The sequence below is a fragment of the Lygodium microphyllum genome, chromosome 3, assembly GCF_053477565.2.
Source record: "Lygodium microphyllum isolate KBCC chromosome 3, Lygodium_microphyllum_v1.1.10, whole genome shotgun sequence".
NCBI lineage: Eukaryota > Viridiplantae > Streptophyta > Polypodiopsida > Schizaeales > Lygodiaceae > Lygodium > Lygodium microphyllum.
The window spans coordinates 172,605,289-172,632,508 of NC_141137.1; the positions used below are offsets into that span (position 1 = coordinate 172,605,289).

The 27,220-nt window shown below is 44.3% G+C and overlaps 2 protein-coding genes across 2 annotated transcripts in view; both read right to left on the reverse strand.

Annotated features, from left to right (window-relative positions):
* EMF2 (VEFS-Box of polycomb protein) overlaps nt 1-24,266 on the reverse strand; it is a 95,221-nt gene extending 70,955 nt beyond the window's left edge. The window contains exon 1 of the mRNA XM_087675092.1: nt 23,930-24,266. The gene's annotated coding sequence lies outside the window, so the exon portion shown is untranslated. The remainder of the gene's footprint in view (nt 1-23,929) is intronic.
* Nucleotides 13,593-14,452, reverse strand: LOC148039191 (uncharacterized). The gene is made up of 2 exons (XM_087675322.1): nt 14,135-14,452; nt 13,593-14,054 (listed from the first exon to the last, which is right to left on the reverse strand). The coding sequence occupies exons 1-2, from the start codon at nt 14,450-14,452 to the stop codon at nt 13,593-13,595; spliced, it is 780 nt and encodes a 259-aa protein (XP_087531448.1).
* Nucleotides 24,267-27,220: the final 2,954 nt, after the last annotated feature.

Genomic DNA, 27,220 nt, shown 5'->3' on the forward strand with positions numbered 1-27,220 from the left:
ATCTCCGAAGCCACACAGCCTCGCATGTGGTGGAAGACACGGCCCGATACTCCGCCTCAGTAGACGAAAGGGCTACCGTGGGCTGCTTCTTGCTACTCCATGAAATAACACCTGCACCCAAAGTAAAACAGTAACCTATAGTAGACCGCCTGTGGTCCACATCACCGGCCCAATCCGAGTCGCTCCAACCTGCAAGTACAAGATCTGACCCATCCGTCCCTGCGGGGTAATGAATCCCTAAATCAGACGTCCCCCTCAAATACCGAAGTATCCTCTGAGCAGCCTGCCAATGCACCGTCTTAGGTTCACTCATGAACCCTGCCAAGAGCCCAACAGCAAAACATAGATCAACCCTCGTGTTGAGAAGCCAAATCAAGGACCCAATCAACTGTCGATAGCGGGACGTATCCGCCAAAGGAGAACCTGAATGGGAAGTGGCCTTCCAATTCGGATCCATAGGAGTAGATAGAGCCCGACAATCCTCCATCTCAAAAGACACCAAGAGCTCCTGTACATATCTCTGTTGAGAGATAAAGATCCCCCTCTGAGACTGATAAATCTCATGGCCCAAAAAGAAATGGAGTAGACCCAAGTCCGTCATCTCGAACGTCCGATGTAAAGCTGACTTCGTCTCCTGGACCTGCTGTGCATCATCACCTGTGACAATCAAATCATCAACATATAAGACAAACAGCACACAACCATCCTCGAAAGTGTGAACATACAGCTGCAGATCGGCCTTGGACCGCCGATATCCCAACTGAGATTGGAGGAACGAATCAATCTTCTCGTTCCACGCACGCGGAGCCTGCTTGAGGCCATACAAGGCCTTCTTCAACCTGTAGACTTTCCCATCTGAAGATCCAAAGCCAGGAGGCTGCTCAACATAGATCTCCTCCTTCAAGTCACCATTGAGAAAAGCCGACTTCACATCCAACTGATAAACAGGCCAGCCAAAGCAAGAACAGCTCTAATGGTCGCCATACGAGCTGTGGGGGCAAAAGTGTCATGACAGTCAATCCCTGGGTGCTGTGCAAAACCTTTAGCAACAAGGCAGACCTTGTGCTTATCCAAAGAACCGTCGCTAAGGTATTTGGTCTTGAAGACCCACTTGACTTCAATCACCTTCTTATTCGGGGGGCGAGGCACGAGTGACCAAGTGTCATTCCTCTCAATAGCCTCCAACTCGGCTTCCATAGCTTTCTTCCATGGTGCGGACTGTAAAGCCTCCTTCACGGAGGTGGGCTCTCGATCCTGCATAACACGGGTCATCAAACAATAGTTGGAGCAAACAAGCTCCGTAGAATGTGCCTGGTGCCTCCGTGACCGCCGCGGACCATCCTGCGGTCCCCACTCCTCAGGAACCCCCTCGATCCCTGAATCACGGAGTGTGTCACGGGCCCAGCGACGAGGAGGAGGCCGAACCTCCCCTCGTCTTTCTCCATCAGTAGAAGACTCTGCAATATCTACCGGTGGTAACTCCTCAGAGGTGTCCGGTGGAACAGTAGATTCTGTGTCAGAAACAGAATCATAATCAAAAGGCACGGGCTCTAGTGGAACTGTAGAAGGAGCCCAACTCTCCCCTGGATCTCCAAGAACGGGATGCTCCTCACCCGTTGAAGTAGCCGGAACCTCCACAAACCGCACATCACGGCTAGTGTACACATCCCGCTTAACGGGATCATACAGTCCGTAGCCTTGGGACTGGGAGCTGTAGCCAACAAATACCTGTTTTCGAGAAGCTGCTTCAAATTTATCACGGTGAGCCTTGGGAATGTGAACATAGGCATCACACCCAAAGACCCGAAAGTAAGAAACATCTGGCTTGGTCCCAAAATAAGCCTCAAATGGGGTCATCCCTTCCACGGCCGAAGTAGGGGATCCATTAAGGATGTGGGCTGCAGTAGCCACAGCCTCGGCCCACAGAACCTGAGGGGTCTGTCGGTGCTCCGTCATGGTGCGCGCCATCTCGACCACACTGCGGTTCTTCCGTTCAAGAATACCATTTTCTTGAGGAGTGTTGGTATTGGCAAACTCCTGGTGAATTCCTCCATCTGCACAAAACCGAGCAAACTCATTAGAAACAAATTCACCTCCCTTTTCGGATCGCAAGGTCTTCAACTTCCGGCCCGATCGGTTCTCCTCAAAGAGAAGCCAATCCTTGAAGTGCGAGAAAGCTTCTGACTTGAGTGCCAAAAAATAGGCCCATGTCATCCTGCTGTAGTCATCCACGATCAGCATGAAGTAGAGCTCCCACACAAGGACTCATTCCTCATAGGGCCACATAGATCCGTAGATACTAGCTCCATCGGTAAAGTAGACCGCCGCGAAGCTGTGTGGGGAATGGCATCCCTATGCTACTTCCCCCGTATGCAGGAGACACATGGCTGCTGGCTCACCACTATATCCGGCAACCCTCGAACAAGCTGTCCACGTGACGCCCTCTGAAGATAGTCATAGTTCAGGTGACCAAACCGAGCATGCCATAACTCTGACTGTGACTGAGAGGTAAGAAGAAGAGTAGTGAGGACAGTGGAAGACTTCAGTTTGTAAATGCCGTTCTCCTCATATCCAGATGAGAGAACCTTCCTCGATCCACGATCAAGGACTCGCACCGTAGTACTGTCAAACTCCACCAGAAGACCAAGGGAGCAAATCTTATGAACTGAAAGGAGATGGTACCCTAATCCTGGTACATGCAAAACCTCTGAGGTATGGGTACCACCTCGACCATCAGGAATAAGCTGCATCTTACCCCGACCTGCAATAGATATTGAAGAGCTGTCTCCAATGAGAATCTGCCCACACGAGGGTCACAACTGGGCAACACCATCTGATGAAGGAGTCATGTGCCGTAAGGCACCACTATCAACAATCCACTCTCAAGCCTGGGGAGCCGTCATCGCAGCATCAGAAGCATTCGGTGAAGCGTCCTCAATGACAGCTAGATGAAGAAATGCAGCTGATGAGGGTGCAGCCACCGCTCTAGAATCCTTGGTGTCCTTCTTCTTGGTGTCCTTTGTGTCTTTGTCAGGGCAATCCTTATTCCAATGGCCAGTCTTTCCACAAATATGGCATGTGGAGTCTTTGTCCTTGTCCTTCTCCTTCTCCTTCTTGGACTTGTTGTCCCCCTTCTTCTTCTTTTGGTCCTTCCCCTTCTTCTGAGAGGCTTGACCTGTCAGCGCCTCCGACTTGGAAGCATTCTGTCCCTTTAACTGTTCCTCTTGGTCCAAGACCATAGGAACCAACTCTTCCCACCGAAGAGTAGACTCTCGCCCCGAAGCAATAAGGGCAGAGTAAAATGTACCGAATCGTGGCGGCAACTGGGACAATAGTGTGACCGCCATGTCTTCGGAGGAAATCGGCTTCCCCGCATTCTGAACCTGCATCTGTAGCTGCCTTAGCTTGTTAATGTGCTCCCGTAGCGAAGAAGACTTATTTACGGACAAGGTCCGCATCTGTACCTCCAAAGAAACCCGCTTCATTAGGGTCATCCGATTGTACATCTGATCAAGCTCCAACCATATCTCCCGAGCCACCGTCAAGTGCTCGATGTGAGCGATCACAGCTGTAGTGCATGATAGAAAGAGAAAGGATCGAATCCTGGCATTCAGTTTGTCCCAATGAGACTGGGCCTTGGCCAATTCCGCACAAGCATCGAAAGAGAGTTTGGACTCATCTCTTACCGAGGGCCGGTCAATCTCCTCCTGTACCAACTCCGCCAAATCATAGGACTCAAGGATGGCCAACATCATGACGCGCCAAATGCGGTAGTTGTCGCCGTCGAGCTTCTGATCAGCAGGAAGAGCCGATAACACAGGCACCTTACGGTCAATAATCGACTAGAACTCCAAGTCAATCTCTGTAGACATCTTCACCTGCAATGCCTTCACAAACGCAAAAGCAGCCCCCTCTGACTGGGAAAACTCAGCCTGCTAAGGCTCTTCCGCGTCCTGAACCTTCTTCACCCGCCGGAGGCGATGAAAAAGCAAAACCTACACTTGTGGGCTGAAAACTCAAACTTCCTCTGCGTCAAACAGCAGTAAACAGCAGCAAATCCACCACCTGTACTCCTTTCTTGTGCGCCCACACTCGTTTCAGCCTTGTTCCAAGGCGCAGCCCTCTTGTCTGCCCTTAAACGCAAAAAACGCAAATTTGTGTCGCGATGGAAACTCCTCTTCAGGTTGACTCTGCGCTCAGTCAGCCCTCAAACACTGCTCTGATACCATGTCAGAGTTCAGCGGTGCGGAAGCGTAGGACTGAGAGAGAGAGAACGCAGAGAGAGAAGGGAGAGAAAGAGACAGTGGACGATGAAGATCTGCTATATAAAGAATGCTGAATACAAAGATATACAAGGGCGCAGTGCGCTGGACTGCGTGTCTCCACCTCGACGATGCAACCTGCTGTCCACCTCGAAGTCTGCTGCAGTCTGCACTGTCTGCTGTCTGAAATCTGCCAACAGAGACGGAATCTGCGCGTGTCACCGGTCTGTAATCTGCGAGCAGAGAAGTGTACCAGACTGCTGAAAGTGCCAGGTATAAATAGCTGAAAAACCGGGCAAAAAAGGGCACCAGAAATGCCCAGTCGGCTGCATGCCTGCTGCAGGTCGGACTGCCACGTGGCAGTCCGACTGCACCAGGCCTGTCCTGCTGCCCTGATCTGATCTGATCTCTAACAATAGTAACTCCCTAAATTTTAGGAGTTGCTTCCATTGCATCCCCACTAGTCTTCTGACCATCTTTGCTGACTATGGCTACATCCAAATTTACAATGTAGCTCAACTGAAAGTGAATTTCCACTGATAATCCCACATGGACTAATCTCTTGAAGATTTGTCCATCTTCACTTTGAACTAGTCTCTTCCAGGCTAGTTCTTCAACACACTTGTCCATATACACTTTCACAAGTCTCTTCCAAGCTTGTCAATCTACAGTGCCATCAGTCTCTTCCAGACTTGTACTGGACCTTAACTGTCCAGTCTTGACTCACTAGACATTCCTGTCCGTTTCACATACTGGCCATACAACTCAGGCGTTTAGATTTCAAGAGGGATCCTTCCAAAAAGAAAAACCAAATAAAGTAGTAATAAAGAAATCAGCAAAAAGGTAATAGTTGTCACAATCTTGTGACATACCTCCCTCTCGAAATCGCAAACGTCCTCGTTTGCATGAATGTCATACATGCTTCCAACTAACCCAGTGAACTTACACTTGGCAGCACATGTACAACGCATACATGCTATCAGTCAACATTGTGTACTGAACACACTGTTAACACATGTATGTTCTAACTGTGAAACATAGCAGACTATCATCATGTGACTCCACATCACTGTTTTCAGATATAGTGGCCGGTACTGTTAGAGATCAGAGATCATAGCCTGTTTGGAGGGCAGCTGCACAGTCGGACCAGCAGGGCAGCTGCACAGTCGGACTGTGCAGTCGGACTGCCACGTGGCAGTCCGACTGCCTGCAGCCCAGTCGGCTGCATTTAATGCAGCCGACCTATTTTCTGGCTGCGCCCTATTTCTGGCGCCCTATTTCCTGGCAGATTTCGGCTATTTATAGTCGACACTTTCGGCAGTCTGGACACACACTTCTCTGACGCAGATTACAGACCGGTGACGTGCAGTTTCTGTCTCTGTTCACAGATTTCAGACAGCAGACAGTGCAGACTGCAGCAGACTTCGAGGTGGACAGCAGGTTGCATCGTCGAGGTGGAGACACGCAGTCCAGCGCACTGCGCCCTTGTATATCTTTGTATTCAGCATTCTTTATATAGCAGATCTTCATCGTCCACTGTCTCTTTCTCTCCCTTCTCTCTCTGCGTTCTCTCTCTCTCAGTCCTACGCTTCCGCACCGCTGAACTCTGACATGGTATCAGAGCAGTGTTTGAGGGCTGACTGAGCGCAGAGTCAACCTGAAGAGGAGTTTCCATCGCGACACAAATTTGCGTTTTTTGCGTTTAAGGGCAGACAAGAGGGCTGCGCCTTGGAACAAGGCTGAAACGAGTGTGGGCGCACAAGAAAGGAGTACAGGTGGTGGATTTGCTGCTGTTTACTGCTGTTTGACGCAGAGGAAGTTTGAGTTTTCAGCCCACAAGTGCAGGTTTTGCTTTTTCATCGCCTCCGCCGGGTGAAGAAGGTTCAGGACGCAAAAGAGCCTTAGCAGGCTGAGTTTTCCCAGTCAGAGGGGGCTGCTTTTGCGTTTGAGAAGGCATTGCAGTTGAAGATGTCTACAGAGATGGACTTGGAGTTCCAGGCGATTATGGACCGGAAGGTGCCTGTCTTACCGGCTCTTCCTACAGATCAGAAGCTCAACGACGACAATTACCGTATTTGGCGCGTCATGATGTTGGCCATTCTTGAGTCCTATGATTTGGCGGAGTTGGTACAAGAGGAGATTGACTGGCCCTCGGTAAGAGATGAGTCCAAACTCTCTTCCGATGCTCGTGTGGAGTTGGCCAAGGCCCAGTCTCATTGGGACAAACTGAATGCGAGGATTCGATCCTTTCTCTTTCTATCATGCACTACAGCCGTGATTGCTCACATCGAGCACTTGACGGTGGCTCGGGAGATATGGCTGGAGCTTGATCAAATGTACAATCGGATGACCCTAATGAAGAGGGTTTCTTTGGAGGTACAGATGCGGACCTTGTCCGTTAATAAGTCTTCTTCGCTACGGGAGCACATTAACAAGCTACGGCAGCTACAGATGCAGGTTCAGAATGCGGGGAAGCCCATTTCCTCCGAAGACATGGCAATCACACTATTGTCCCAGTTGCCGCCACGATTCGGTACATTTTACTCTGCCCTTATTGCTTCTGGGCGACAGTCTACTCTTCGGTGGGAAGAGTTGGTTCCTATGGTCTTGGACCAAGAGGAACAGTTAAAGGGACAGAATGCTTCCAAGATGGAGGCGCTGACAGGTCAAGCCTCCCAGAAGAAGGGGAAGGACCAAAAGAAGAAGAAGGGGGATAACAAGTCCAAGAAGGACAAGGAGAAGGACAAGGACAAAGACTCCACATGCCATATTTGTGGAAAGACTGGCCATTGGAATAAGGATTGCCCTCACAAAGACACGAAGGACACCAAGAAGAAGGACACCAAGGATTCTGGAGCGGTGGCTGCATCCTCCTCAGCTGCATTTCTTCATCTAGCTGTCATTGAGGACGCTTCACCGAATGCTTCTGATGCTGTGATGACGGCTCCCCAAGCTCGAGAGTGGATTGTTGATAGTGGTGCCTCACGGCACATGACTCCTTCATCAGATGGTGTTGCCCAGTTGCGACCCTCGCGTGGGCAAATTCTCATTGGAGACAGCTCTTCAGTTTCTGTTGCAGGTCGGGGTAAGATGCAGCTTATTCCGGATGGACGAGGTGGTACCCATACCTCAGAGGTTTTGCATGTACCAGGATTAGGGTACCATCTCCTTTTAGTTCATAAGATTTGCTCCCTTGGTCTTTTGGTGGAGTTTGACAGTACTACGGTGCGCGTCCTTGATCGTGGATCGAGGAAGATTCTCTCATCTGGATATGAGGAGAACAGCATTTACAAACTGAAGTCTTCCACTCTCCTCTCTACTCTTCTTCTTACCTCACAGTCACAATCTGAGTTATGGCATGCTCGGTTTGGTCACCTGAACTATGACTATCTTCGGAGGGCGTCACGTGGACAGCTTGTTCGAGGGTTGCCGAATATAGTGGTGAGCCAGCAGCCATGTGTCTCCTGCATTCGGGGGAAGCAGCATAGAGATGCCATTCCCCACACAGCTTCGCGGCGGTCTACTTCACCGATGGAGCTAGTATCTACGGATCTATGTGGCCCTATGAGGAATGAGTCCCTGCGTGGGAGCTCGTACTTCATGCTGATCGTGGATGACTATAGCAGGATGATATGGGCCTACTTTTTGGCATTAAAGTCAGAAGCTTTCTCGCACTTCAAGGATTGGCTTCTCTTTGAGGAGAACCGATCAGGCCGGAAGTTGAAGACCTTGGGATCCGACAAGGGAGGTGAATTTGTGTCTAATGAGTTTGCTCGGTTCTGTGCAGATAGAGGAATTCACCAGGAGTTTGCCAATACCAATACTCCTCAAGAAAATGGTATTCTTGAACGGAAGAACCGCAGTGTGATCGAGATGGCGCGCACCATGATGGAGCACCGACAGACCCCTCAGGTTCTGTGGGCCGAGGCTGTGGCTACTGCAGTCCACATCCTTAATCGATCCCCTACTTCGGCCGTGGAAGGGATGACTCCATTTGAGGCTTATTTTGGGACGAAGCCAGATGTTTCTTACTTTCGGGTCTTTGGGTGTGATGCCTATGTTCACATTCCCAAGGCTCACCGTGATAAATTTGAAGCGGCTTCCCGAAAACAGGTATTTGTTGGCTACAGCTCCCAGTCCCAAGGCTACCGACTGTATGATCCCGTCAAGCGGGATGTGTACACTAGCCGTGATGTGCGGTTTGTGGAGGTTCCGGCTACTTCAACGGGTGAGGAGAATCCCGTTCTTGGAGATCCAAGGGAGAGTTGGGCTCCTTCTACAGTTCCACTGGAGCCCGTGCCTTTTGATTATGATTCTGTTTCTGACACAGAGTCTACTGTTCCACCGGACCCCTCTGAGGAGTTACCACCGGTGGATATTGCAGAGTCTTCTCCTGATGGAGAACGACGAGGGGAGGTTCGGCCTCCTCGTCGCTGGGCCCGTGACACACTCCGTGATTCAGGGATCGAGGGGGTTCCTGAGGAGTGGGGACCGCAGGATGGTCCACGGCGGTCACGGAGGCACCAGGCACATTCTACGGAGCTTGTTTGCTCCAACTATTGTTTGATGACCCGTGTTATGCAGGATCGAGAGCCCACCTCCGTGAAGGAGGCTTTACAGTCCGCACCATGGAAGAAAGCTATGGAAGCCGAGTTGGAGGCTATTGAGAGGAATGACACTTGGTCACTCGTGCCTCGCCCCCCGAATAAGAAGGTGATTGGAGTTAAGTGGGTCTTCAAGACCAAATACCTTAGCGACGGTTCTTTGGATAAGCACAAGGCCCGCCTTGTTGCTAAAGGTTTTGCACAGCACCCAGGGATTGACTGTCATGACACTTTTGCCCCCACAGCTCGTATGGCGACCATTAGAGCTGTTCTTGCTTTGGCTGGCCTTAGGAGATGGCCTGTTTATCAGTTGGATGTGAAGTCGGCTTTTCTCAATGGTGACTTGAAGGAGGAGATCTATGTTGAGCAGCCTCCTGGCTTTGGATTTTCAGATGGGAAAGTCTACAGGTTGAAGAAGGCCTTGTATGGCCTCAAGCAGGCTCCGCGTGCGTGGAACGAGAAGATTGATTCGTTCCTCCAATCTCAGTTGGGATATCGGCGGTCCAAGGCCGATCCGCAGCTGTATGTTCACACTTCCGAGGATGGTTGTGTGCTGTTTGTCTTATATGTTGATGATTTGATTGTCACAGGTGATGATGCACAGCAGGTCCAGGAGACGAAGTCAGCTTTACATCGGACGTTCGAGATGACGGACTTGGGTCTACTCCATTTCTTTTTGGGCCATGAGATTTATCAGTCTCAGAGGGGGATCTTTATCTCTCAACAGAGATATGTACAGGAGCTCTTGGTGTCTTTTGAGATGGAGGATTGTCGGGCTCTATCTACTCCTATGGATCCGAATTGGAAGGCCACTTCCCATTCAGCTTCTCCTTTGGCGGATACGTCCCGCTATCGACAGTTGATTGGGTCCTTGATTTGGCTTCTCAACACGAGGGTTGATCTATGTTTTGCTGTTGGGCTCTTGGCAGGGTTCATGAGTGAACCTAAGACGGTGCATTGGCAGGCTGCTCAGAGGATACTTCGGTATCTGAGGGGGACGTCTGATTTGGGGATTCATTACCCCGCAGGGACAAATGGGTCAGATCTTGTACTTGCAGGTTGGAGCGACTGGGATTGGGCCGGTGACATGGACCACAGGCGGTCTACTACAGGTTACTGTTTTACTTTGGGTGCAGGTGTTATTTCATGGAGTAGCAAGAAGCAGCCCACGCTAGCCCTTTCGTCTACTGAGGCGGAGTATCGAGCCGCGTCTTCCACCACATGTGAGGTTGTGTGGCTTCGGAGATTATTGGAGGAGCTTGGGTGCCCCCAGACTCGTCCTACATTGCTGCGATGTGACAATGAGAGTTGCATTGCCTTGGCACGGAACCCTGTTTTTCATGCCCGGACGAAGCACATTGAGATCCAGTACCACTTCATCCGAGAAAAGCTTCTGGATGAGACCATCACTGTGGAGTATTGCAAGACGGAGGATAATCTTGCGGATTTGTTTACGAAGGCGCTTCCTCAGGCTCTACTTCGGCGACATTCCAGATCCCTCAAGCTTCTGCCCTGTCCAGGCTCTGAGAGGGGGTGTTAGAGATCAGAGATCATAGCCTGTTTGGAGGGCAGCTGCACAGTCGGACCAGCAGGGCAGCTGCACAGTCGGACTGTGCAGTCGGACTGCCACGTGGCAGTCCGACTGCCTGCAGCCCAGTCGGCTGCATTTAATGCAGCCGACCTATTTTCTGGCTGCGCCTATTTCTGGCGCCCTATTTCCTGGCAGATTTCGGCTATTTATAGTCGACACTTTCAGCAGTCTGGACACACACTTCTCTGACGCATATTACAAACCGGTGACGCGCAGTTTCTGTCTCTGTTCACAGATTTCAGACAGCAGACAGTGCAGACTGCAGCAGACTTCGAGGTGGACAGCAGGTTGCATCGTCGAGGTGGAGACACGCAGTCCAGCGCACTGCGCCCTTGTATATCTTTGTATTCAGCATTCTTTATACAGCAGATCTTCATCGTCCACTGTCTCTTTCTCTCCCTTCTCTCTCTGCGTTCTCTCTCTCTCAGTTCTACGCGGAAACCGCTGCACTCTGACAGGTACACCACAATGATATCCCCATAGTGGCAGATTCTCATTTGATGACTCCACATCACCCTGACTAGAGATCTAGTGGCCGGTACATCAAAATGATATCCCCACTGAGTCAATTCACAGAATACATGCCCGATCGAGTAACCATTGTTACAACATGTATTCAATTCAATAGAAGTAAAAATTGTATTCTTGCAAGCAATACTTACTTCTTTAGCACTAAGAAAACCATATGAACACAATAAGTGTTAACCTGTACAAAATCTGTTTCTGTACATAATTTCTTTCTTAAGCAATTGTCACTTTGACAATCTATTTCAGCTTAGAGATACAAGGGGTCAAGGTAGGTTGCAAGCGAAATGCTTCAAGGTAAAGTTCCAACACATTAGGTGACTCCGCAAGTTCACCTTCATCCATCCACTTAGCATCTATAGCTGGATAGTTCTTGAACTTAACCTTACCTTCTAGCAACTTTGCCTTTCACTTTCCTTTCTTTGTGTGCAATACCTGTTCTGGAACAAGAATTTCATCAAGTTCCTCAACTTCGGGCTGTTCCTCAGCTGGCATATCTTCTGGCACATCACCCACATAGGGTCTAAGAAGACTTACATGGAAAGCATTATGAATCTTCCAATTGTCAGGCAATTTCAGCCTATAGCTGACATCACTAATCCTCTCTATTACTTGAAAAGGCCCATAGTATCGCATACTAAGCTTAGTGAAAAGACTTTTCTTGCCTTTCCGCTTCTTTAAGCGTGCCTTTTCAAACCGCAACAGTACCCAATCACCAAGTGAAAATATCAATTTACGACGGTGATGATCAGCAGCTTTCTTTTGCTTTGCCTAAGTCCTTTCAAGGGCATGCTTAACTTTCTGATACATTTCACCCATACTCTGCACATACTGATCTGCCTGAAAGATCTTATCCTTTGTATGCAAAATGGGAGGAACCTTTTTACCACCTTCAACAATTTCAAAAGGGGCTTTGCCTGTTGACGAATGCACAGTATTATTGTATGCTTACTCGACCAAAGGCAAATACTGCTCCCACTTTGACTTGTGCTATGACACATAGCACTTGAGTAGATCCAAGACAGTAGAATTTGCCTCTTCTGACTGTCCATCAGTCTGTGGATGAAATGACAATGAGAACTTAAGCGTTGTGCCCATGTTCTCAAATATGCCTCTCCAAAATAGACTTGTCATCCATGGATCACGGTCACTGACAATAGACTGTGGCATACCATGATACTTGAAGACATTGCACATAAACAAACGTGCCATCTGATCTGGTTTTATCTTCTTCCTGACAGGAATGAAATGAGCCTATTTGCTAAACCTGCAAATAATAGTCCATATCCCATCATTTCCTGTCTGTGTCCTTGGAAGATCAAAGATAAAATCCATAGCTATGCTTTCCCATGGTTTATCCGGAATACGCAATGGCTATAAAAGCCCTGGTGCTTTTTGCCTGTCAAACTTGACCTTCTGGCAAATCAAACACTGCCGCACAAAAGCATCTACGTCTCTTCTCAAAGTAGGCCAATAAAAGAATGTCTCTACTGCTTTGACTGTTGCATCAATACCACGATGCCCTGCATACGGTGGAGAGTGGCTCTCTGTCATAACTTTCCGTCTCAATGGCATAGTTACACATAGTCTACCATGCATCAACATGAAACCATCCTTGAGAAGATAATGCTCATGATGTTGTCCATTGACAAGCTGATCAAAAATCCTTGCAAAATTTTCATCATCAGCATACTGTTCCTTCATATCATCAAGCTCATGATGATAAGGAATTGACACAGCTGAAATTTGTGGCTTCCTTGACAAAGCATCAGCCACAACATTCTTTTTGCCTTCCATATGCACAATCTGAAAATGAAACATTGACAAAAAGTTTGCCCAACGCATATGCTTTTCTGACAACTTAGTCTGAGTTAAAAAATAACGCAATGTCTGATGATCTGTCTGGACAACAAAATCTGCCCCAAGTAGGTAGTGTTTCCAACAAGAAAGCGCATGAATCACAGCCAGCAATTCTTTCTCATAGACCTGCATAGTCTTCTCTGGCCCTCGCAAGATTCTGCTTTCATAAGCCACTACCCGGCCATCTTGCATTAACACTGCACCAATGCTATTGCCACAGGCATCACACTGGACAACAAATGACTTCCTAAGATCTGGCAGAATGATCACTGGACTAGAAGTCATCTTTTTTTTAAGAAGATTAACAGCTGAAATCTCTTTCTGTTGGGCTGCACTAACCCTATACGGAGGTCTATTTGGTGGGCTACTACCTGGCACCAAATCTATCGCATGATCCTCAGACCTCTATGGTGGCAACTGTGATGATAATGAGTCAGAAAAACAATCACTAAACTGAGACAAAAAAGCAGACCTGTCTCTATTTAACATAGAGAAATTTAACTCATCATTATCCTTGACATCACGTGCAAAAATCAAGTACGCAGAAAGATGATTCTTTATTGCAGATGTAATGGCAAAAGCCGATACAACAGGTACAGACTCTCCTTTAAGCTTCATATCAAGCACATGAGTCTTTCTCCTATGTTCCAAAGTCAATGTCTTGTTAAAGGCATCCAACACACCATGCTTTCTGAACATCCATGGCATTCCCAACACGACATCATAGCCTTCAAGTGGCATGATATAAAATTATTCTGCATCAACATAAGACTGTACATGAAGACGCAGCTTTCCAAGAATGGGTGTCACAGACTCTGAGTGACCAGGACATGCCAACCCTGCCTCTGCTGTGTAGCCCATCTCATCTGCTCTGATGCCCAAAGTAGAAGCCAACTCTGGTGAGATAAAGTTTGCCTTAGCTCCAGGATCAAAGAAAATGAGTACATGTTGATCCCTGACTTTACCCCAAGCTCTGCAGAGCTCATTAGCATCCGAGTGTGGCTTGTCTCCCAGCATATCTGGCACTAAACCTGCTGAAGGTTTGGGCTTCTTTCCTTTCCTGTCCTCTTTATCATCATCAGCTGATCTCTTATTCTTGTCCGGACAATTAGACGCAATATGACCAGTCTGCTCACAGATAAAGCATTTCCTCTCAGCCATTAAAGCCTTTCTCTCTTCAAGAGACTTGCGCACAAAAGGTTTCTTCTGGTCCTTGGCTGTTGTCCAAAGAACTTGGCTGGCTTCTTCTTGAACTGCCAAGATTTACCTATGCTTTGAGAAATCTGAGAAACCTGTTTACCAAATGGCTTCTTTGCTGAAAATTTTTCAGATTTGTCATGTTTAATGCTGCCCCCAAAACCACTTGACTGTCCCAACAATAATGCATTTCCTGTGGTAGCATTCTCAATTAACTGAGTCAAAGTGGTGACCTTTGTCTTTGTACAATAATTCCGGAGTTCCTTGGGCAGCCCACAGCAATATTTCTCTATCTGCTCGGTCAATGGCACAACCCTGTAAGAAGTGACTGGAAGCAAAGCCTCCCAAAACTTCTTGTTATAGTATTCCAGGTCCTTGCATTTAGATGCATCCAAATTGTGCCAAGCTAACATAACATCGATCTCAAATTCATTGGTCAACCAAGCAGAAGCAAATACTTGCTTAAAGTAAGTCCAAGTGGCAGGAGCCTGTCCTTGCATCAACAGTGTACTCCACCACTGACTAGCATTATCCTTAAGAAAAGTGGTAGCTTTCCGAACCTTAGAAGGCTCTGTAAAGTTCCCTCCTGCAAATGCGGCATCAAAATGCTGTAAGAAAGAAAGAGCCTTAGTCCTATCTTCAAATCCTCGAAAGATGTCAAACTGTACGGCTGCACCACCTTCCTTGCATGGCTTTGGCTTCTCATGAGCCATCAAAGGGTCCGTAGGATATGCCTGAAACATAGGAACACTAAAACAGATGGCATGGAAGTTGCCGGACCACTGACTACAGGGCTTGTAGACACAATACTTGCTTGCTGATTTTGATAACCAGCCATACCAAAAGTGCTCTGTGGCATGCCAAAACTGCCCTGAACTCCTTGAAATCCAGGCTGCATGCCTATATTGCCATACATGGGGTTTGGCATAAAACCCTGTGTACCCCCAAACACTGTTCCTGGTACATAAATCTGGTTTCCAGGTGCATAACCAGCTATACTCTGAAATACATATCCACCTCCAAAGTACCCAGGATGTACAGAGGTCGGTAGGAAAACCTGTGGTAAAGCCTGAGAACTGTTTCCCTGTCCATTTAGACCAACATTTGGCTGCTGTAAAGTGGCGAGCTGAACTGGCAATGCCTGTGTAACTAGTGTTTCCCCCACCTGTTCCTGGACAGTCAGAACCAATCTTGGAGTCTCCATTGACTCCGCAAGCTGCCTTGGTGTTTCCACTGAATCTGCAGCATGCTTACCCTTATCCTGGACCTCTACTGGATCCAAAATCTTTGCAGATGGCTGCAAAAATGCCAAAAACCTTGGATTCTGCATCACTTGAGTAAACATACTCACAACAGCAACTAACTGAGTCTTGAAAGTGTCTTCCTCCATAGAAGAAGCCGTAAGAACTTGTGGCTCAACCATAACAGGAGGAGTAACAAACTGTGGAGGTCTAGAAGACTCCCCCACCTCATGAACAACAGGGATCTCCTGTGATGCAGACGCTTCCTCTCTGGTGTCTTCCTTTCTATCAACCATAATGCACAATTCTATGTCTTACACCCAAACAAACCCTGGCTCACTCCTTAGGGAAAAAGTGATTCGATCCCGGCAATGGAACCATGTAGCCGGCCTATTCATTGGGAAGGGCGGTAGTGTACAACCAAAATACATAAATGCTTTCACCCAATTTAACAGTCGCCCACTTTACCTGAACTTAAAGGCACAGAATCAAGAAGAAAAACAGGAAGCTAAAATGCTCCCGTTGCAACACAGACACCCTGTTGGCCCCTAAGTTAGGCGCCCCTTGTGGTATTTCTTTATTTTTAAAAAGAGAGAGAGTACAATGGGCTGTCTTTCACCTATTCTGGGTGAAATTTGGCAACATAACAATACAATTACTGACCCAAAACAAGTTGACCAGGAGGGGAAACTCTGCCCAAGTCTGAAACTTCTGGTTGGAGTGCAGATTTGACCATTTCAGTCTGCTGTAATTACTGGTTCAGACCTGTTCTGAGACCTGTTTACAACACATATTGTTCCCTGCACTGTTCTGCCCACTGTAATTACTGGTTCAGACCTGTTCTGAGACCTGTTTTCAGTTCATATTGTTCCCTGCACTGTTCTGCATCATCTGTGCCAAGTGCCCCTTGATTCTGACATCAATTGGGCTCTGAAATACCCTCTGAACAGTCCAGAATCAGTTCTGGATTAGTGCTATTTCAGGCACTTGCTTGGTGAGGTTACCACCCTCACCTGTCCCTGCTGGGAACTGCAAACAACTGCTCCTGTTCCTGGAGAAAGGAGGCTCTTGCCTCATGCAAAAACAACATATTCCACACAGCTGTACCTGAATCAGAAGAAAGGCCCTTGCTTCTGCAGCATAACCATACTGTCAGGGAGAGAGAGAGAGAGTAGGAAGCAAGCTCAGTCCTCTGTGCATCATAGACAAGGTAGACCAGCTCTCAAGAGCTCTCCATCTGCAGCAATCCATCTCCCTTTCACAAAATGAGCCCCCCATGCATTGAAACTCGTTTTCGTGCTGCCCTCTCTCTCTCCTTTGGGAATTTATGCCCAAATTGTGACACATGGCATACATGTAACAATTTTCCTGTTTAAACCTTTCGGTCTAAAATTCTCCATCCTCGGTTCAAAATTTGACCTTGGCACAGACCAGAGGATTAATCCTCGTACAAAAACGAAGATAATGACGCGAACAGATTCTGAGGTCCAAAAATAGTAACTCCCTAAATTTTAGGAGTTGCTTCCATTGCATCCCCACTAGTCTTCTGACCATCTTTGCTGACTATGGCTACATCCAAATTTACAATGTAGCTCAACTGAAAGTGAATTTCCACTGATGACCCCACATGGACTAATCTCTTGAAGATTTGTCCATCTTCACTTTAAACTAGTCTCTTCCAGGCTATTTCTTCAACACACTTGTCCATATACACTTTCACAAGTCTCTTCCAGGCTTGTCGATCTGCAGTGCCATCAGTCTCTTCCAGGCTTGTCGATCTACAGTGCCATCAGTCTCTTCCAGACTTGTACTGGACCTTAACTGTCCAGTCTTGACTCACTAGACATTCTTGTCTGTTTCACATACTGGCCATGCAACTCAAGCATTTAGATTTCAAGAGGGATCCTTCCAAAAAGAAAACCCAAATAAAGTAGTAATAAAGAAATCAGCAAAAAGGTAATAGTTGTCACAGTCTTGTGACAGATGACATTAGACATGGATGTACTCTGGATTTTGTCTCATAGGCCACATTGGCCTTATGTAGACGTTAATATATCTTTCTTTATTTCTCTACTATTGTTGTCACTGCTGCTGTTGCAGCACTATCGTCGAGGGACCATATCGCTGATTCAACACATCTATGCTAGATAGACCCATGAGAGATATCTTGGGATGAGAGTATCTCTTGAGCAATTCCACATTGTATTTGGCTTAGACATAATTTTGTACTCATCAGCTATACATTGTTTACTGTTTATTTTCCATTTAGTTAGTCATAGCATTGGATGAAAACTATTTTGAGACTTGGCAAATTTCCTAACTTTTTAGAGATAACATTTTAGTCTGGGAGGCTGATTTGGCCTTTTATAAACATTAATATCACTTTCTTTCTTTCTTTCTTCTTTCTACCTCAAAAACGTTTTTTTCCACTTGCATAGCAAGTTTAGCCAAGCAGTAGCCTTCTAATCCCATTTTCCAACATTATCCAAATTATTAAATTAATTTCCAAAATTAATTTAAATTCTATAAATTAATTTAATAATTACTTTAGTCTCCAAAAAATTTTACTTTCACAGACCAATAATTAATTTGGCTAGGTCAATTTGTCTAGCAAGTATCCCTAAGCAGTTGTTTATTCTTAGATCGACATTAATTAATTAATTAATGCCTAATCTCTAATATAACCACTAACATTAGTGACCAATAAATTGGTCTAAGTCTAAATCTAACATCGAGTATCACCTAGTATGTGTGTGTGTGTGTGTGTGTGTGTGTGTGTGTGTGTGTGTGTGTGTGTGTGTGTGTGTGTGTGTGTGTGTGTGTGTGTGTGTGTGTGTGTGTGTGTGTGTGTGTGTGTGTGTGTGTGTGTGTGTGTGTGTGTGTGTGTGTGTGTGTGTGTGTGTGTGTGTGTGTGTGTGTGTGTGTGTGTGTGTGTGTGTGTGTGTGTGTGTGTGTGTGTGTGTGTGTGTGTGTGTGTGTGTGTGTGTAAGTATATATATATATATATATATATATATATATATATATATATATATATATATATATATATATATATATATATATATATATATATATGTGTGTGTGTGTGTGTGTGTGTGTGTGTGTGTGTGTAACACCAATACCCTGCAGAAGAACAATATCTTGGAGCAAAAGAACACAATTGTGATTGAGATGGCAAGGACTGTTTAGAAGAAGCAACAAGTAACCCTAGTTTTTATTGGCAAAGGCGATGGCCATACTTGTCCATATCCTTAACAACTTACTCACAGCAACTATTCCAAGTATAACTCCATTCAAGCCGTATTTTGGTCAAAAGTTTGATATTTCTTATTTCAAGATATTCAAGCATAACACATATGCCTATATCTCGAGAATTGAAAGTCAAAAGGCAAGTGTTCATTGGATCTAACTCCCAATCAGTGGATATAACCTTTATGACCCAGTTTTCTAGAATATGTACACAAGCCATAATGTCAGATTTGTCAAGCTTTCAATCGCCACAAAGGGGGTGATGAGCACGCCATGCTTGGAGAGTCATGTGACAATTGGCTACCGGAGCTAGCTCATGTGGAGCCCGTGGAGCCTTGGTCTACTAGATTCCAAGACGATGTGGCTAATCCTCATACTTCAATAAAGGCGCAACAGTTTTGGGGCGACCGCGCCAGGGTGGGGGGGGATGTATCACCTCCTCCTATGATATAGGGATAGATGATCTTTCAAAGGAGTGGGAACTGCAAGATGAACCATGCCGGTCTCATTTGAACCAGGTACATACAAGGGAGCTATTACATACCAACTATGGATTCATGACCCGTGCTATGCAAGATACAAAACCTACATTAATTCGTAAGGCTTTGAAGTATGATCATTGATGAAAGGCTATGCAATAGGAACTGGAGGCTATTGAGTAGAATGGCACATGGGAGCTTGTGCAAAAGCCCACTCATTGCAAGAGAAGACAATGAAGTGATAAATCTATATTGAATCTACATGGAAAGCTGAATACAATAGCGATTTGATCGATCCATGTACACAACCCAAGGCGTCGATGAGGACATGAGATCAAGCAGACAACAATGGCAACATCAGAGATGACGTAGGGCTGAAGACATAGTGTGTTGAGCCTACATTTTTAAAAAATGTAAATGATGGCTGACACCAAATCGCTTTGCTATTAATAGCGGAAAATGCCCAAATCTAGCCACCCTAGTCAAATTGGCCCGAAAAAATATGCCCAAACTGCATTTTGTGAGAGTGCCCAATGGAAGAGAAACGCAGACAAGGAGAGAAAAGAAAATAGAAGAGAGCAGGAAAGACGAGAAATCTGCATTGATTCTGAAATGAATGTTGAATACAATGACGGACTAATCAATCACTCCACACTACGGAAAGCGTCAATGAGGACATCGGATCAGGCTGATAATGGTGGCAGCACTAGAGGAAACAAACTTTGACGTTGGAGTGTGCAACCTACAAAAAACTGAGATGATCTGCCCCAAACTTGGAAGCAGCCTATTAAATAGCCAAAAATGCCTAAAACTAGCTGACCAACTGCTAAAGGAATAAAATAATGCAGTTCCCTAGTCATAAATTGGCCGACCAGCTAGCCTAGGCACAAAAATGCTAATTTACAACCTCCCTTAACAAGTGACTTGAGACAATATCAGAGGATCCGAAGATGGAGTGGTCTAAGGCATCGTGATTCAACACTCAACATGTAGTGCAGTCAAGCACAAACGAATCACTCCACAATAGCCTTAAGTAACACTTTAGAAGAACACTGATTTTGATACCACACAGAGATGTGCTAGGTTTTGCACTAAGAAAACACAAAATGTAAGACCATGACCAATGATACACCTCAACATCTCCCTCGACCGACTCCCACGAGAGTCATCAACTATTGGATTACTCTACCCTTAAGCATTGTATACGTTCACTCATTAATATTCAGCATTCATTAATTCATCAAACTCTACTTTTTGTGTTTTTTGTGTTTTGGTTTTGCATTTTTGTCTAAGTTATTACATTTTAGTTGTGCTAATACATTTTATGTTTTCTTAGTGCAAACTCAAGCATATCTCCATACCTTGTACATTTGAGTTTCGGTGTTCTTTAATCAACTTAATGAAAGGTTTAATGTTAATGCACCTTATTTATCTTGACAATGCTTCAGTATTGCAATTGTGGTACACCTGTGCACGTTAGCATTGTGTTTTGCCTTGGTGTTTTAGTTGTTGATGTTTTGATCGCTTCAATATGATTATATCAATGCCTTTGTGATTGAGAGATTCATTGTTTTGACATATCTCTTGGAGTTATTATTAAGTGATGTGGTGCTGACTACCATAGTACAGGGGAGTTTTGAAAACGGGGGAAACAAAAACGAGAAAAACGAGAGTTTCAGAGTTTCGACCAAATTTTGAAAACAAAGAAACAGCTTTCAAATTGTACACTAAAATAAATACCGCATTACGTGGATATGTAAATATATCAATGCCTACAACAACATGTACCCAAATTTCATACAAAACTTTGAGTCTTCATGTCATATAATTGAAATCATGATTCATTACACGAGTCACAACTCATGAGTGAAGAGTCAAGACAATGATTAAAACTTAAGACAACTCAACACAATTAAGACTCGGTTTTTAAAACTTAAGACAACAAAATGAATTATAATTTATGACTCATGAATTATCTATAATCTGAAGAGCAATGAAGACTAACATCAAGAACAGTGGAACAAGATATATAATAAGTAAAATCAAGATACAATGATACATGTAACTATGTCATGTGAATAATCTGTCCAAACTCCAAAGTCCAATGAGCACTAAGCTAGACTCTAGTAACTACTGAGAAATAAGTAACAACATCAACGAACAACTAGCAATTGCAGTCTGCAATGCTAAACTAACTCATGAGTATCTACTATCATGAGTCATGACCCATTCGGACTCCAAGGATCCGTGCACCATCTCCTCATCCGACTCCAAGGACGCTGATCGAGAAGATAATGAAGTAGCCTCAAGCTCAACCTCAAACTCTAGCTCTGACTTTGCCTATGATGCACGACCGCGTGTGGCCCTCACTCTAGCGGCTCCAGCCCTCCTCCATGCACTAGTCTCATGCGCTGGTTAAAGTCACTACTACCCTTCACAAAGGGTATTAGATTATACTAGCCTTTGAACGAGTCTATATTATCACCCGATGAATTGCAATAGCCATCGTGCACGTAAAAGTGAAGAAAAGGAATGGTGCCGCATAGTGTCACATCAAAACTAAAAAAAATATGCAAAAGACTTGTTGCTCTTCCATATGGTGGCACATTATATTGGTTCACTCAAGGCCTACTACCAATGGTTTGAGTGAAGTTCTCAACTTGCATGCCCTCACACACTCCTAGCTAGAAGAAGCAGTTCGAGGGTGGAGATAGGGCTTGATGATGCTCTTTCACTCTTGGTGGATCTTGGGGTCATCGAGTTCACATGTTCTAGCAACTCCAAACCTTGGATTAGTTTGCCTAGTGCCAAGTTCATGATGGGACATGCAACATGATGTGTTCATGTAGTCTAGCACAAGTAGGATTCAAATGGCATGCATATGCTCTAAGGGAGGAATCTTGGTGTCACAACTAGCTATCCATAAAGGTTATGTGACTATACAAGATGCAAGGTGATTATTTTGATTGCTTCATCTTCAAAGAGAAATTATGGCATTTGGACTTCTTTGAGTGCTTTCTTACCAAGGCACATCAACAAAGTGCATGCTACTAGAGTATCCATGGTGCACCCTCAGTGTTCTTATGCTTTGCTTGCTTACCTATGCTCTAAGAGAGGGGGTTAGAAGTGGTCGTTTCACAAATTCACACGTGCCTACACCCTAATTTGTGGATGTCCTCTTATTGAATTTTTGCAAACCTATTTTGTGGTAGGAAATTTCCTTTATTTTTGTACATAAAGAAGGAAGCAGGGCCACAGTCATCCACTCACATACTTACGGATTCTTGGTGTAGAGAGAGTGAGCCTCTAGAGTGTGTGAGTTGGTGATCTACCATTATACTCTTGATTCTCTTAGTGGATTCATGTTCCCAATAGCATTATCTCTTTTCATGTTGTGCATTGTCTCTTTCATTGATCTTGGTCTTTCATTATTCCATCACTTGTTTTGCTCTTCTAACACCCATACAAACGTCATTATTATGCACTCATCACAAACATGAGTAGACTCTACCACACGAGCAACAATAAAGAAGCACTATTGCTGCAATTTCCATGCTCAAAGGAACACATGTTGCTTATTCTCATAAAATACACATTAATTTTCTATGATACCAAATGTTGATTTATGTACAAGTTTGAATGAACTGTTGATTCAAATCTCGTGCCACAAACAAAATGTGGATATCTACGAAAAAATGATGATCTAATCTGAACCGTTTATTACAATAGAATAAGCTCCAATCTTCTAAAAGTAAAAGTCACCATTGGGCCTACTACTGTCGCCATTATCTAATCTAAACAGCTCATTACCATGGAGTAGGCTCCAGCTTTCTAAAAGCAAATGTGACCATTGGGCCTACTGCTGCAGCAATACGTTCAGAAGACTGCACACAAACATACACTGCCTGCCAGGAGAGAGACCTGGAATGTGAAAAGGGTGATAATATATCGCTGCACTGAAAAACAAGCCACAAGGTAATACTAAATTGCTAAGAAAGCATGGCTGCAAATGAGAAAACTTTTAGGTGAGCATAGTGAAGAACAGATTGTCTTTTCAAATATCCATAAATGTAAATTCTATTAGGGATGTCAAAACTGTATGACTATAGCTGAGGATATCAAATTGGCACGAAGCTACTTTGTCTAATAGTCCTTTTGGTCCTAGCTTGTAACCATTTCATGAGTTTGCCCCTGTATTGCAATTAGAAGATTCCTCTAACTGCCGTGAAGATGTGGGTTGATAAGCGACCAGCAAATCTAAGATTGTCCATGCATGGTGCCTTATGAGTACAGCCCCAGCTGCTCACAAGTTATGACTTGTTGTAGCGTGTTATTCTGGTCTGGGAAGAGAGTGTTGAGTTGCCTGAAAAGGTTTAACTCTAGTCTACATCAGGGAAACAAAAGGATGATCTAGGTGCATGATAGTTGTTGACTGCCAAATCTAATCAAAAGAACTAGATATTTATCTAAATAGTGATTGGATTAATTTGAGAGCCTGTTCAAACTGCCTCGTCATGCCAATGCAATTATCAGAGTAAATGCGTTATCTCTACAACTTTCTGAAAGTTGGATTCTATCAAAGTATAGAAAGAGGACCGTTTCACGTGCAAAGAATAATGGCTGAGTTCAGCTTGATAATGGACAGTAATGGTCGGATTAGACGTAATTTGAATGAGAAATATCATTTAGAGCAATATGGCTGAATCCAGCTTGATAATTAGCAGCCTCTTTTGGCAATGATCTCTTTGGAGCTTTTCCCCCTCTCATTGTTTTCAAAAACCTCCGCTCGTGAGGCCCCGAGCAAAGCTTCTCGGGAATTCAGGTCGTGTAATTACAGCAAGAAAAGGCAGAAAAAACCTACATTATAATAAGGGAGGGAAGGGAGAGGAGAGGAGCGGGGAATGGAGGTGCTGAAAATTACCTGTAGGAAATTCCCGTAGATCTGTTCGCTCTGACTGAAAATTCAGACCCTCGCGACTGTAAGCCTTGAGCTAGAAACACCTTCTGTTATCCTGCGATGTCTCTACTCTCCCTTATTCCGCGTCACGACGTGTCTTTCTCCCGGCTAAGATGAATAAGCGTCTTCTCTACTCCGCCTCCTCTTTCTTTTGGCCTCCCTCGCCTTCCTTCTCGTCCTGTGCCCCCCTCCGGCGATGATCGACAACGCAATTTCGAGAGACGGGGGTTCCCGCCCCCTTCGTCCTCCTGGGGCTGAGAAAGGGAGAGAGAAAGAGAAGAAGGGGGGGGGGAATGAAGGAAGAAGGAGGAGCGAGGAAAAACAAAGGAGAAAGAAAAAACTTTGGAGGGAGGTCGCGTGAGCTTTTTAAACGTGATCTAAAAACTGCCCTAGATAAAAAGTAGTTTTTGAATTTCAGGTAGTAAGTACTAATCCTATGGCGTCCAAATCTCATGCACTTCCTTTCATGATGTACAAGAAGTAGTTTTTGAATTTCAGGTAGTAAGGACTAATCCTATGGTGCCCAAATCTAATGTACTCCCTTTTACCTTGGACAAGAGTGATGTTCTGTTGGACCTGCTAGTTTATTGGAAGCTCCCACAACGTAGATATTGGAACTTCATATTAGTGTTGCAAGTTCAATAGCTGTACTAATCCTGTTGTGTCCAAATCTAATGTAGTTCCTTTCACCTTGCACCAAGGTTAAGAAAGTAGATGTCGGAACTTCATGTCGTTGTTAAACTCAACCTCTGAACTCTAGCAAAATGTTGTCATGGATCTTATACCTAACTCAACAAATGTGCACGAGAGTGCACTCGAGCGTTACCCTTTTGTTTCCAAGAAGGGCTCCTAGAACCACCTTAATTCCAAAAAGTAAGGGCTCTCTTAAGTTGCTACGTTAAAGAGAGAGAGAGAGAGAGAGAGAGAGAGAGAGAGAGTCTATATGAAAAGAACTTGAGTTGAACCAAATTAGCTCTTAACAAGTCTAAAAATGGTCTACTTAACCTAGGTTAACTAGGGATAATTTTTCAAAGAAGAGCCACCTTGTCACCATATCATGGTAATAGCATATGCCTTGATTGACAATGCTAACAATGTAGCAACGTGACTTAGCCCCTTCTATTGTTAAGTAATCCATTGTAGACTAGTCTTGATGAGAATTTGCCTACCAATTTTCTTCTCTTAAAGTAACATAAAAAAAGTATGGCCATAATGTGGCTAACCACAATAGATCTACATCACTTACTTGTAAACTTGGGCTCCCCACCCCCCACCCAAAAAAAAAAAAAACTTATTTTAGATTGAAATCCCTTCAAAATGATAGTTTTGCCACATGGCATCTTCAAAAGTGAGAAAGGGAGCATCCACTTAGTTTACTTCAAAGCCTAAACTCCATATGCTTCTTTGTATTTAGATTGGACTTGTTAGAGTTGTAAGGGTACCCTTCTAACATTTGTGGACAATTACTAAGAAATAAATTGTAATGATGGCCATGCCTACACTAGTTGTTTGTTATGTTAAAAGTATCAATTAGACCTTGTCCCATTCTGATAGAGTGGCTTGAAGCTGGGTTTGGGCATCCATTGGCTAAGGTGTCACTTTGCAATTGTGCATAGTCTTTATCCTCTATAGTACTTTTTCCTTCACCTCGACCACACAATTGGTTGATTGCTCTTGTTGGTACAAGCTTCTTCTATTTGAGTTAAAAGGTCCTTGTACTTTGGTTGCTTTGCCTTTACTCTCTTAGAAAACCTTGTATATCATGTTTCAGTCTTGGACTAGAAGGAAATATTAGTTTTATCACTAAGTATCATGTAGATTCTTGATTTTTGGCCTTAAAAGTTATAGAAGAACCCACTCCCTTACAAGTTGTAAGTCTTTTTGGTTGAATAATAGTACCATTACAGAGACTTAGTTTAAATATGATAAATGGACAGATCGTAGAGGGGGAGTTCTTGAGTTCTTTGAGACATCGTTAGAGGTTATTGGAGCATAAAGCATTATTGACATCTATTTGATATAAATTCCAACCGTAAATTAAAGCCGAGACAATCATCGATCCAAACTGTAGTCATCTTTGATTCAGGACTAAATGTCTCCTCATAGTCCAATCAATATGTATGTGCATAACCTTGTGCAGCCAATCTTGCTTTGTACATTTCTAAATAACCACCTAACTTGCATTTGACCTTATAAACCCACTTATAGCCAATTTCTTTCTTGCCATAAGGCACTTCTACTAGATTCCAAGCCTTGTTCTTAGTCAAAGCATCAATTTCCTCATCCATTGCATTTTTCCAATCTTTTCTTTTAATTACTTCTTCAAAGCAAGTAGGATCTACATATTGCACATAAGATACTATGTAGGCATAATAATGCATCTCCATAAAGCCATTATATGTTAACTTATTTGTTATTAAAATTACAAGATGATTAAATCTATTTTTGTGGATTTTTCAATATTGTTTAATTGTCACATGATTGTAGTTTGTCATGCATAGGCCTACATACAACACTAGTTGCTCATGCTTGGTAGTTAAATGGCAAAGACTGATGTTATTTATGCTTACTACAATAGATTATTAAAAGAATATATTATTTTTTTGAAGAGTACTCATGGTGTGCAAGGGATATTTGCCCAAGAGGTCCACCTTATAGAACATGTAAGATACCACGCGAGTTCAAAAGAAAGGGTATCATATTTAGTAAAATTTGTAATATTATGTTTACAAAATGGATTTTTAATTACAATTTGAAAAAAAGTCCACAAGTTTAGTAAAGTAAAAGGGTTCATAAGTTCTTATAGCATGTAAAGAAAGAGTATTTATTAATATCCTTTGAACGCACATTATATAGATGATTTCTTATAGGTGGACTCCCTAGGGATATTTGTTGGTCATTTAAGTAGCACGAAATTATTGTATTTTGGTTGCACACTCCTTAGCATCATGGTTGTAGCGCACAAGTACTAGTAATCACTTGAGAGCTAATTTATAAATGCCAATAATTATTATTTTGTTAATGTATTCATTGACTAGATTTGGATTGATATTTTAGATTGTACCTTTAGAAAGAGAAATGTGTGGCCTATTTTTTGGATGTCTTTTGTATTTTGAGCACTAAGAGAATAAAATTAACTGAATATATGCATGGGGGATGTACTCACCCATGCATGGAGGGATGATTGTACCCAATTGGTCTCTCGTGCATTCTTCTTTCTCAATTCGACTCTTTGGCAGTTAGTTGTTTATAAAT

Excerpts from the sequence above, each read along its gene's own strand:
- LOC148039191 (XM_087675322.1), bottom strand. The coding sequence starts at position 14,452 with ATGTTAGCTTGGCACAATTTGGATGCATCTAAATGCAAGGACCTGGAA. Across the intron at positions 14,055-14,134 it reads AGAAGCCATTTGGTAAACAG|GACCAGAAGAAACCTTTTGT; the intron begins GTTTCTCAGATT and ends ACAACAGCCAAG.